Raw genomic sequence first — 13,548 nt, 5'->3', positions numbered from 1 at the left:
GCTACCAAACATGCTTCTGAAGATGGGAGTCTTCAAAGAAGGGCACCTCCCTAAGTTCTTAAGATCTAGGCATGTTCATATAGGAGAAAGTATTCTCTCTTGTGGCCTGGTCTATTTGTGTATACAGATTTATAGGTCATAACCAGGACTTTGAATTCTGCCAGAAATGCACCAGTAGCCAGTGAAGCTCTTGTAACAAGGGAATCATGTGCTCTCTCTAACCAGTCCCAGTCAACAGTCTGGCTGGCTGCAGCAGTCTGGACCAGCTGAAGTTTCTAAACATTTTTGGAAGGTAGCCTCCTCACGTACAGCACATCTACAGCAGTGAATTCATGATCAAGTAAAGAACTCATTTTGTCATGAGTACCTTATCCTATGACATTGAAGCTCTCAGAGGTTATCTGAGATGCCCCAATTAAAGGAAAAATAGCAATATGTTTCATTGTCCCACTGTACCTTTCTGGAGCATGGGGGTGAACATTTTGTGCTCGTGAACTAGCATATGGGTGGGCAACATGTGCCTGCCAGATGTTTTAGCCTACAACTCCAATCATCAAATTCTGTGCTTACTAGGGCTGAACCTCTGAACGGACACAAGTTGCCCACCGCTGAGCTAGTATGTGATTCCCAGACACTGAACATTGGCTTGCTGTAGTCAATGGGGCTGACGGAGAGTTGGAGCAGCAAGAGAAACTCTATGGGGAAATATGTGGGTAACTTTATGTAAATTTATATCATTAATCCTATAGTAACCACTTTAGTCTTAAAACCATTATCATGTTGATAGTACATTATAATAGAATGAAGACCAGGAAAATTATTTAATTCCTTCTCCTTATTAGTTGTTCCCTTCTGTTCATTTCAGGCCTCAGCATAATGATGTAGCATTTAGGGGAAAAGATACAACCCAGTAATCCAGCAGCAGAGGACAAGATGGAAAAGATCTCCACAGACACCATGTCTTTGCCTCTTGTGCTCAGATAAGTTGGAACAAAGGAGACCCACACACTGCAGAAGACCAACATGCTGAATGAAATGAACTTGGCTTCATTAAAACTATCAGGTAACTTACGGGCCACAAAGGCCACAATGAAGCTGGCAATGGCCAAGAGCCCCATGTAGCCCAGGACAAAGTAAAACATAGTGATTGACCCTTCATTACATTGCACAATGATTTCTTCAGCTACTGAGTCCATGTCTAAATCTGGGAAAGGGGGAGTGGAGGTCAGCCATACAGTACAAATGGTTGCTTGAATAAGAGAGCATGAGAGGGCAATGGAATGGGCAAGTCTTTTCCCCACCCAGTTCTTCAGCCTAGATCCAGGCTTTGTGGCTCTGAATGCAAGAGAAACTATGGTGGTTTTTGCCAAAACACAAGAAACAGCGACTGAGAAGATGACGCCAAAAGCTGGTTGTCGGAGAAGGCAGGTTGCTTTCCCAGGCTGGCCAACAAACAGCAAAGAGCAGAGGAAGCAGAGCAGGAGAGAGATGAGGAGAGTGTAGGTGAGGTCCTTGTTGTTGGCTCTGACTATGGGAGTATCATTGTGGTTTAGGAAGATGCCTAGCACCAAGCTTGTGATGAAGGAAAATGAAATAGCAACGGAGGCTAAACTGATCCCTAAAGGTTCTTCATGAGACAGAAAATGTATAGTTTTGGGGATGCAAGCATTTCTATTCTTGTTTGGATACTGATCTTCTGGACATTTGAAACAGTCATTCATATCTGAAAAAGATAATGAGGTCCCATTCCAGTACCAATTCATCTGTTAGCATGAACTGTATGGGTTGGATCCAAAGCCATTCTTCTGCACCGAGAATAATTCTGCTTGTGAAATGGGATTTCATGCCTCCTCTTCTCCCCCATGCCCTCCAGTTTTCCCCCAGAGAGTTGGGCTACCCTCCAGAAAATATTTGCAGGGCATGTGGAGTTCTTCAGGAGGGAGGAGAGGACACATGAAGTCCTATCCCAGAAGAAGAATTATTTTGCATGTAGAACAACACTGTTGGACCCAACCCATTGATTGCAAAACTGGAGCTCTGCATTACCTACCAGTCTGGTTTGAAATTTTCCCTTCTGGGCATGGAACACAATCATAACAGCAAAACTTCCCCCCTTCCTTCTTTTTCTTCTGATGACCAGTGTGACAGTGTTCATTACACAGAGAAATGGGAAGCACCTATATAAACACATGAGAAAGGCTTAGAATGGGAGATATTCATATCTGTTTATTGTACAATTAAACATCTCTAGGCTAGTATCATTTCCCATAGAAAAAGAGAGAGCCAACTGGTGGCCTGCAGGAACAAAAATGTGTGAATCACTCAAGTCATACTCACAGCCAAGAGAGTAATGGTTATTGGGCAGTTTTAATTTAATAAATAAAAAAATACTTAATCAAGACATGGTAAATATTCACCATGATTCTTGTATATATAATTCTTGTATATAGCTTCATTAACTATGTATGAAAAATGTAACATATTTTGAAGATAAGAAGAGACATATTTGGCCACACAATATGGTTTCTTGTTTTTGAATGTACTAAGTAGCACTGACTTTCTTCTAGGGTTTGATGACCAATCTTAAGGTCAGGTCAGACAAAGAAAGATACATACATTTGGTACCCTGGTTACCCATCTGGAAAATATTTAGTCCACCAAAAGTGCCTCAGAATCCATACCTGGCTAAACCCTCTGTGCCATACAATCATATCTCCATTAATAATGAATTCTTTTCCTTCAGAAGCTTTGGCATCCACCCTTCCAACTTGCACTCTCTTGAAAGAGTTATTGGGAAAAGTGACCAAGTTCACAATGTCAAATCCACCTTCTACTTCCCTGTTATCATTAAAGGACACTGCTTCTCCTGCTGAGTTATTAAATGAAATGGTATGAAGAAATGGATGGAGCTAATTGAAAGAGAAAAAGGAAAACAAAAAAGGGAGTTGAAAGATAAGATTGGGGAATATCATATCAGAGAGTTCTTCTTTCCTTAATGATTATGTTTATGGGTTGTAAGAAATGTTAGTCCTACTTAGAGTAGATCCATTGAAATGAATGGGACTCAAGTTAGACTAACATTCGATTCAACCATTGAATCCAGCCCTATATAATTTCATGTGGGAAAGACCAAGTATGAACATCAAGACTTCTATCACTTTTAGTCTCCCATTATTATGGGAAGAAATTTAAAGTCACATAATGTGATTAATGAAGAAGATGCATAACTCCATCTTGTAATGGATTCATGGAGGAGAAAGCTGGATGCATTCTGACCATAGAACTAATCTGTTTGTTGAAATAAACAAGTTATTGTTGCGGAGACATTACCTGCCAAGGCTGCAGATCATGAAGATAAGCCATTTTACCCCCCAACATTGTTCTGTGGTTGGATCTGGATGAGAACATGGCACGCAAAGCATGAGCCACAACATAGACAGAATTATAGATACTGTAGCTGTGGCCAGTCATGTCCATTTCAAACTGAGGCCCTGGAAGACTTTCCAGCCTCTCCTCCCCAGTACACGATCCTTTGGCATGTACAGGCTCTCTCAGATCTGGAAATGAACAGTCAAATGCTTGCTCCCAGAAGTCCTTGAGGAAACCATCTCCTTTGGTCCAGTAAGGTTTTATGATCTGAATAAATTCTCTGAACCCTGGAAGATCCTTTGATTGAATTGTAAATGAAATGGCACCTTGGAACAACTGAAGATCCCAACCACATTGAAAGCCCTTTAATATGAAATCAATCTGGGTTGTCATAATCCACACCTTTCTAAATGAAGTATTTTCCTCCTTTCTAGAATCTAGTATAAACTTAACAGTTCTTAGCCATGAAATTGTCAGTGATTCCCCATAGATGATAAATGCACTGGCTTTATTGTATGTGAAAAGAACATATATCTCTGAGACTATATCAGTAAATTCATCCAAGTTATCAACAGAGATTAGCTGTGGGATTCTTTTTGTAAAGGCTGAACAGATTTCATTCTCAGGAAGCAATTGTTCCAGGGTCTGCAAGAAATGTTCTCCACTGCTATTACCTACAACAAAGATCCCAACCCATGTCCATCCAAAATGCTGAAGTAACCGGATAATCCCCATGTACTGACTGTCTTCATTTGGGACCATGCGGTAAAATGAATTGATCTGCATTGTGTCTCTCTCCTCCAGGGCAATTGAGCCATATGTGAGCTAAATGGAAATTAGATGTTTTAGAGATAGATTAGGATGTCTATATTGCATGCTTTTCAATGCAATTATCACTTCTGAAAAAGTCCTAGGGCAGGGTCTGAAGGAACATGATGCAGCATCCTGGCTGGAATTATGTAGATATTCTCTAGTGGTGTTAGCAACATGACACCACCTCTTAGCAGTTTTGTCCAACAGATCAAGGTTGTTTTATTTTTATATGCATTTTGTTTAGGGATGTGTACTGACTGGGGGGGGGGTAGTGGTAGGGGGTCTCACAGGGACGAAGACCCAGGACTTCTTTAAGAGCCAGGTCTCAGCCACTTCCTTCCCACTCCCAGCCTACCGCTGTGGGCCAGGCTCTTCCAGCAGTCTCCTCCCCTTCCCTGCTGCCGAGTGAGGGTGAAGCTTCCATAGAGTATAATATTTTGAAAACCTAAAATGTTTGTGTTTGAGTGAGTGAGTGAAATTTTTTTTTCACACTCCTGCGTTTTTTCTCAGACATCATGGAAATGCCACTGCCTTACTCTCAGCTGCACTGTTGTTTGGATCCCAGCTGAAGGTTGTATATCTTACAAGGTTGTGTAATCTTAGAAGGGGGTGTGGCTGTGAGGGGCCTTGGCTGCTGTGACTGTCACGAAGGGACCCTGAACTTCTGAATTTGCCACTACTAGGGATGGCGGAGAATTTCTCCCCGAAACTTCGGGGGGCCGAATGCCAACGTGTTCGGCCCCCCGAACAAGTTTCGGGGAGAAATTCTCTGCACCCCCCCCCCGGGACGGGACTTACCTTTGGTGAATGTCCCTCCCGGCGGCGGGTCCGGCCAGTGGTTCGGCGGGTGTTCGTCTGGGGCGGGAGCGGCAGCCGGTCTTTCGACCGGCTGCCACCGTCGCCATTCCAATCAAAGAAAAAAAAACAAAAACGCCCCCGTGATAGGCTACGTGACAATTAACGTAGCCTATCACGGCTGACTTTGCAGATCTAGCCATGATAGGCTACGTTAATCATCATGTAGCCTATAATGGGGGCGTTTAAAAAAAAAAAACTTTTGAGTTCGCGGCCGGGCGAGGCGAGGCGCCTCCTCCCCGGCCTGAATTTCGGCCGGGCGAGGCAGGAAGCCTCCCCCACCGGCCTGAACTTCGTGGGGGGAGCAGCGAAGCGCCTCCCCCCCACCACAAAAAGCTTCGAGGACAGGTAAGTGACTTTCGTCCACCCCTAGCCACTACACTACTGGTACTGACACAGACACACACACGCGCACACACACACACACAGAAGGGAAAGAGGGTGTGGAGGCTACAATTTCTAGAAAGAACCTCTACAAGCAATATGCCTTTCCTTGGGCTGAAGCCCATTCTTGCAGACAGGAACTAGTGCATGTTGCAGTTCCTGGTCTCAGGTGAAGAGGAAGGAAGGCAGAAAGCCTTGGCGGCAAAGCACCTGCTGTTGGCACCTTGCTCTGGCAAGCAAAGAGCTTCGCAATTTCAGTGATTTCAGCATGGAGCCTTTCCTCTGGGAGGAGAGACTCTGAGTGATTTCAGCAGCAGCATGGCCCCCGACCTCTGAGAAGAGGGGGACTCAGGACTGCCCCAACCTGAGGCTTCTTACACAGTTCAGAGAAAGGCAGTGACATCACAACTCTGATGAGCTAGACACTGCTCATAGGCACGGCTAATGGGGCTACTTGCCATGGGGGAAAGACTGAGTTGGCCTCCCATCTTGTATAATAGAAGAAGGTGCTTGGGGATGATGGCTGTACTTGCCAAAAAAAAGTCCTACTTACTATCTCTTATTCACTTACAATCTTGCATCTTAATGACTGTCTTAAAGACAGATGGTGTTCAACAATAGGCTGGTGTTCAACAATAGGGGCATATTGTATGTGATTGACTAGGTAACTTTCCAGATATCACTCTTGCCATCCAGCACATTCACGTTTTGCTGAATTTTGACCCCCAGCTTGGCCTTTGAGGGATGCATTTTAAGCAGCCCATTAGAAATGGAATTGCTTGATCTAGTCTTGCATGTTGCTCAACCCCATTCCTGTGCCTTTCTCCCACCTATGCTGAGGCTGGGGATGAAGATGCCTGGCTTCTTGGCTGTGTCTCAACATGGAGTCAGCACTGCTCACTCCACAGAGAGCTACTTCATAACAGCCCATTTGAGCAAAAGCAGCATGTTCAGTTTGAAGGTTTCTGAAAACAGATGTCCTTATCCCTGTATGCTTTTGAGTGCGTTATAAAAGTGGCATACATCATAGAGGTGCCCCCAGATAAGACACCTGCAAATAGGGATGTACAAAAGTCACTTTTTCGAAGGGTGACATTAGCGGTGGGGGGAGGAGCTCTGTCCCTCCCCCCGAAATTCTCCCCGGCAGGCTCTGCTCCGCGTCAACTCCGCAGAGCCGCCAGCCGGGGCCTCCCGCAACCAGACATCCAGCCACTGGGCAGCCTGCACAGGGAAGCAAATGGTGGCCGCCGTAGCCGCCGCAATTTGCATTCCCTTTTTTTCCCATGATAGGCTACGTAAATATTTACGTAGCCTTTCACAGGGGAAAAAAAGGGAACGCAAATGGCGGCCGCCGTAGCTGCCACCATTTGTGTTCCCTTTTTTTTTTTTTTGCCATGATAGGCTATGTAAATACTTACGTAGCCTATCATGGCTTCTGCAGGGATGCAGATGACATTCCTCCATTAGCCGTGATAGACTACGTAAGTATTTACGTAGCCTATCATGGCTATAATGAGGAAGTGAATGGTGGCAGCAGACGTGGCCGCCATTCGCAAAGCAGCGCGAATGGCAGCAGATAAATGCTCTGTTTTGCGTGCCTTTCGTGGGGAGGGGAGGGGTGCTTCGTTCTGCCATGGATTTCAGGGGGCCAAAGCTTCACTGAGATCCATGGAGGAATTCTCTGACATCCCTACCTGCAAAATTTGAGAAGAATAAGGTAGCAGATTTTGTGAAAGGGGAGACTTTATATTTTTTTTGTTGGGGAAACTGATTCATTTCCCCTCCTCACTATATATATATATATATATATATATATGAGGTAGGTTGTATGTAAATGGTATGCATCCTAGAATTTTATCAAGCTATCAGAATATGATGCATTTTCTAGGATAGTTTCCCTGCCAGCCATACCCCTCCTTCCCTTTGAACCACAAAATGATTCACATAACAATAAAACAAGAGTGTGATTTCCTGTACAAGCTGCAACAATCCTACCTGTGGGATCTTGTAGTAGCCTAAGATGTCTGCCATATTGACAGAGGTATCAAAGCCAAGTCCTCCAATGATGGCCATGAGGTTTTTCTGCGTGTCACATTTGTAGTTGGGGACAAATCTACGTGATTTGAAGAGCAGATCCAGAGTGGTACGATATGTCATCCTTGCATCATAATAACTGTCATAGATGTGGAATCCCAGTGTGATATTGGGCAAGATCTTGGGGTCCTTGTTGATCTCATTCACAGCAAATGCCAAGGCCAGGATGTGCTGGTAGAATTTTGTTACCATACTGCAACAAAGAGAATGAATTAACTATATCAGAATTCTACAATGTATGAATCTGCTGTATCACAATACCACCCATTTCTGTCTCTTAACTGGTTTAGATTGGAAGAATATTCTTATATTTGTTACTGATGGTACTGAGCTTATAAAAACTTTAGCCTAAATATAATTCATGATGAATCAGAAATCTTGTATTTATGTCCTGCATATTATTTCCACATGTCTACTCTTATCTATCTTTAAAACAAAAAAACAGGAAACCCCACTGTTTTCTTCTTTACTTCCTTTGTTTCCCTCCAGCTTTGAGTACTCCTGTATGTGCCATAATATTTTCTGTTAGTTTTGCTGCATTGAGCAAAACACTGCAACAAAGAGAGTGAGTTTACTATATCAGAAGAAATATGAATTAATGAATCTTCTCTATCACAGTACCACTCATTTCTGTCACTTCGGGTGCAATCCTATGCATGATCAGGCAGAAAAAACCCTACATGCTGGCGGAAGAATGCTAGGAGTTGTTGGACTTTTTCTGTCTAAACATGCTTAGGGCTGGACCCTTAGTTGATTTCTATTGTAAGAATATGCTTATATTTGTTACTGATTTTTCTGCACTTATATAAAATTTCTTCTTTAGCCCACATATAATTTATGGTGCATTTGAAAACTAGTGATCGTGCTCTTCCAGATATGTACTATTATCTGTTGTAAGCACACACACGCACACACATTTCTTCTTCACTTAATTTCCTTTTTTCTCACCCAATTTGAGTGCTTTTGCTACATTGAGGAGGCAGTTACAAAAACTGAGGGAAATATTTTGTCTCACTCTCAGTTTCTTGGTCTACCCATGCTTTGTCCCAAGCATATGAAACTATATATAGAATCTAGGGATGGCAGAGAATTCTGCCGCAGACTCCAATGAGGTTGGATTCCAAGGAATCCAACCTCTGGAGTCCGCAGCAGAGTGGATGCACTTACCTCTGGCTCTGGGGGATTTCCGGCGGGGCGGGTGGTTCTCCGGCTTTGTAGAAGATGTGATATGCTAATGACAGCTGCCATTAGCCTATTGTGGAAAAAAAATACAGATGCAAATGGCATATTTTATGCCATTTCCAGACATGAAGCACTCACTTTGACCTAAATTTCAGTGGTTTAATTAAGACAACCTGATGAGAAGATATAATAGAATAATTGGAACTGAATGGAGAACAATTGGGAAAACCGAGAATGCGAGAGCCAACTGAACGAGCTCTATTCTGAATCCAGGAAAAGAAAGTGTATGCCTAATATAGTTTGTTTGTTTGTTTGTTTGTTTGTTTTTGCAGAAGTGACATTTATACTGGGCAAAAAAAAATAAAGAAATGGTGGCTTGACTTAAATTCAGTGCTATTTTCTTCTCTTCCTTCTTTTTAAACAATACTTTGTTTAAAACAAGAATGATGTCTGATTGCCCGTTAATGTCTTTGCAAGAGCATTGTGTTTTTTGCAGGTGCTCCACAATATGTGGTAGTGGGGGGCGGGGGTCTTTTAAGTTATCTTAACTTTCCCCACATCCTGTCTAGTGGACAAATTTCGTGGATCTTTATTTATTTAATTAATTATTTTTAATGTAGCCACTCTCATGTCACATTCCAAACTATGAAGAGAGCTCATTATGGGAGAACAAAGTCAATATTCATTGGACAGTTCGTAGAATGCCCAGGACTGTCCAAGCAATTGGGATGGGTTCTTTCAGCATCCTGTCACTCATCTAAACAATTCTTCATAATTTGATGATGTTCAGTAGTTGGGGGGGGGGGACAAACAAACAAACTTACTCTGGCACCCCAAACAGCTTCAGAGAAGGTTGCTCCTGGAACAAAACTTCATCAGACCCATAAGTGATCTGAGAAGCCATCCCACCAATGAGGAGGCCACCTGGCTGGTACCACTCATGTGGAACTGGGAGGGGATCATTCATGGGACATTGCATAGGCTCAGCTTTGCACAGTACGGTAGGCAGCAGAAGCTGGAACGTTGGTAGCCACAACATCCTGGTGGCAAAGCTTTTTCCTAGATGGACTCTTTTGTGTTCGTCCAGAGAAATGGCATGACTTAAACAGGCTGCATTGGATCATACCTAACTCTGCTGATGTACCTCTTAAAAGAAATGCATCAGCCATATTTTCAGCCTGAAAAAGGCATATAGAGACATGCCTTGAGTACTAGCAGAGACTGCAAGCATGCCAATGTCAGGTCTGGGGGTTAAGATGAAAAAAACAGGGGACTGTCTCAAATGAAACTGACCAAGCCCCGCCTGCCTCTTGCCCCTACTCCAAACTGCCCATGGCTCAGGGGTATATTTATAACCACCTCAGCCTTGCTTATTCATTGCTTGCTTTCCACTATTTTCTTCAATGCCTTTCAAGCTTTGGCCAGCTGAGCAAATTATAGTGATCTGCATAATTCCATAGGGAGATAATTCATTCTACAGCATTTGAGACCTGAGAGGCTGTTTTGGCAGCAAACATGTTTGGTTGTTTTTTCATCTCTGAATACAAGGTTCCCCTTCTCCTTGTGACATAATAAGTGGCAGATGGTTAACAGATTTCCAGAGAGACCAAACATCAAAAGTTAAGTTGGGACCGCCATGACTGAGGAGACCAAGCAGCACTAAATCCCGAAATAGATGTCACTGCCCAAATCCAGTTTTACCAAGGAAATGAGAGTCAAATGTCTATATAAAATAAATGCATGACTTAGAATAGGTAAATGTGGAATTGATAAGAGGAGAGGGTAACCCTGATTTTAACTTAAGCAGGGCCTAAGGACGTCTGTTGTGTCACATGTAAACGTTGTAGAACAGCCTGTAAACAGTGACCACAGGCTATTCAAATCCAGTCAATATTTTTGAATCCAAAAATGCCCATAAACATTGTCATGATCAACCTATTTAACTTCAAATGAGGAACGAAAAGGTGGCTGAAGGGAAGGACCACAACTACTTCAAGAAGCCTGAAATGCCTCCTTACCAAACAATGACCACAAGGCTAATCAAATCCAGCCAGTATTTGAGTTGGAAATTTCTAGGGATGTACGAAACACCTACCTGGCTCCGTGCCGGGCAATCCTCGACGGGGGGGAGGCGCTCCATCCCTCCCCCAAGAATCCTGCCCGGCTGGCTCTGTCCGGCTCCATCTGCCCACAGCCAGACATCCGGCCGCTGGGCAGCCCTGCAGGGATGCAAATGGCGGCTGTCGTAGCCACCATCATTTGCGTCCCTGTATTGAGCCATGATAGGCTACATAAATATTTATGTAGCCTATCACGGCAGGGGGAAAAACCCCAGCATACGCAACTGGCGGTAGCCGCCACCATTTGTGTACACTGGGTCCCCCCCCCCCGCTGTGATAGGCTACGTAAATACTTACGTAGCCTATCATGGCAGGGGGGGGAAAAAACCCAGCGTACGCAAATGGCAGTAGCTGCTGCCATTTGCGTACGCTGGGTTTCCCCCCCACGCCGTAGCCTATCACAGCCTCCGCAGGGATGCAAATGGTGTCCCTGTGTTAGCTGTGATAGGCTATGTAAGTATTTACATAGCCTATCATGGCTAGGAAGAGGAGGAAGCGAATGGTGGCCAGGATGGCTGCCATTCGCAAAGCAGCGTGCACGGGAGCAGGCAAGTGCTCTGTTTCGTGTGCCTTTCGTGGGGTGGGGGGCGGCGGGGACTTCGTCCCGCACGCCTTTTGTGGGGTGGGGGTGGGGGCTTCGTTACACGATGGATTTTGGGGGGCTGAATGCACTGGCATTCGGCCTCACCGAGATTTGTCACGGAATTCTCTGACATCCCTAGAAATTTCATAAACGTTGGCACGGTCAACGTATTTAACTTCAAAAGAAGTATCTAGTAGGGATGTCAGAAAATTCCGCCACTGATTCCAGTGAGGCTGGTGAGAATTAGAATTAGAATTAGGTTAGAATCAAAACCCCCAGAATCCGTGGAGGAATGGCGTCCCACCCCACCACCCCGCGAAATCCCCTCACGACGGAACTTATGTGGGCTGGATGTGGCTCCAGCGGCAGCTCCGGCTGCCACAGCTGGTCTCCCGGCCGGCCGTGGCCTGGCTGCTGTGGCCGCCATTTGAGACCTTGCGGTCATGATAGGCTACGTAAGTATTTACGTAGCCTATCATGGCAAAGAGCAGGGATGTAAATGGCGGCCGCTACACCGTTTGTGCCCCTGCTCTTTGCCGTGATAGGCTACGTAAGTATTTATGTAGCTTATCACGGTAAAGGCAGCCATGCAAATGGCAGCCACTATGGCTGGCTCCATTCTGCGGCAGCTCCACAGAGCCACTGGCCAGGGCCGTATGCAGCCAGAGTTCTGGCCACAGCCGGGGTGCTGCGGCTGCAAATGGTGGCCGTTGTAGCAGCCGCCATTTGCGTCCCTGCTATTTGCCATGATAGGCTATATTAGGGATGTACGAAAAGCACTTACCTTTCGCGGATTATGTTTACAGTTGGGGGGGAGGCGTTCCGTCCCTCCCCCCAGAATCCTCGCCGGGGGGGAGGTGCTCTGTTCCTCCCCCCCCCAGAATCCTGGCCAGCCAGCTGTGCTCCACAGGGATTCTGCGGGCTGCCGGCCAGCTCCACCAGCAGCCAGACATCCGGCCACTGGCTAGCAGGGACGTAAATGGCAGCAGCCATAGCCACCGCCGTTTGCGTCCCTGCAATCAGCCGTGATAGGCTACATAAATGTTTACGTAGCCTATCACGGCTGACTTAAAAAACAACAACAACAACATCGGTATGCATGTTGCTTTCCTTATTTTGGCATGTCTTAGTCTACGTAAACATTTACGTAGATTAAGATGGCGAAAATAAGGGGAACGCAAATAGCGTAGCGTCTGCTATGCGATTTGCGTTCCCTATATTTTCGCCATCTTAGTCTACGTAAATGTTTATGTAGACTAAGACGTGCCAAAATAAGGAACACAAATGGCGGTGGCTGTGGCCGCCGCCATTTGCGTACGCGCGTTGTTGTTGTTGTTTTAAGTCTGCCGTGATAGGCTACGTAAACATTTACATAGCCTATCATGTTTGGGTTTTTTAGAACTAGCCGTGATAGGCTATGTAAATCTTTACGTAGCCTATCACTTTTTTTAAAAAAAAAACTGGAAATGGCAGCGGCGGCAGCCAGTCGGAAGACTGGCCGCCGCAGCTATCATCGAACCGCCGCTGGAGCGGCCGCCGCCAGGAAGATCCACCCAAGGTATGTCTCATCCCGGGGGGGAGCAGGGGGCTGGCAGGCTGTTCCACCACCCATTTCAGATCCGTGGCGGAATTTTCATACATCCCTAGGCTACGTAAGTACTTATGTAGCCTATCACGGCTGCTTGCAAGGACGCAAATGGCGGCCACTACAATGGCCGCCATTTGCAGCCGCAGCAGCCCAGCTGCGGCCGAAACTCTGGCTGCTGATGGCCCTGGTCAGTGGCTTGCAGAGCCGCCGCGGAGCGGCGCTGGCCAGGGAGGATTCCAAGGGGAGCGACGGAGTGCCTCTCCCCCACCATGGATGCCCCTGGAAGGAGCCAGGTAAGGGATTCGTACATCCCTATTACCTAGGGATGCACAGACTGTAAAATCTGCTCTGTCTGTGTTTTGCAGATTGTCAGGTGCCTTTAATTTCATCATCTGCCCACAGATGAATGCAAATATTATTATTTTTTCCATCATGTGGAAAAATACGTAAATAATTATATAAATATTTGCATAAGTATCTACATAATTTTCCTCAGTACATAATATTTAGTGTATTGTCCCCTATTCCATTCAATTTTTTCTCAGAAGAAACTTAGGTAT

The 13,548-nt window shown here is 45.2% G+C and overlaps 1 protein-coding gene across 1 annotated transcript; it reads right to left on the bottom strand.

The window, feature by feature from the left end:
* Nucleotides 1-821: 821 nt before the first annotated feature.
* Nucleotides 822-7,707, bottom strand: LOC146342812 (vomeronasal type-2 receptor 26-like). The gene is made up of 4 exons (XM_084808647.1): nt 7,417-7,707; nt 2,682-2,909; nt 2,051-2,177; nt 822-1,723 (listed from the first exon to the last, which is right to left on the bottom strand). Exons 1-4 carry the CDS (start codon nt 7,705-7,707, stop codon nt 822-824), a joined length of 1,548 nt encoding a protein of 515 aa, XP_084664773.1.
* Between the last annotated feature and the right edge of the window lie 5,841 nt (nt 7,708-13,548).

The sequence above is a fragment of the Heloderma suspectum genome, chromosome 6 (assembly GCF_057233095.1).
Source record: "Heloderma suspectum isolate Gila_16-S chromosome 6, 16-S_ref, whole genome shotgun sequence".
NCBI lineage: Eukaryota > Metazoa > Chordata > Lepidosauria > Squamata > Helodermatidae > Heloderma > Heloderma suspectum.
The sequence above is the reverse complement of the archived record's forward strand: the minus strand, read 5'-3'. Positions and strand labels throughout refer to the sequence as shown.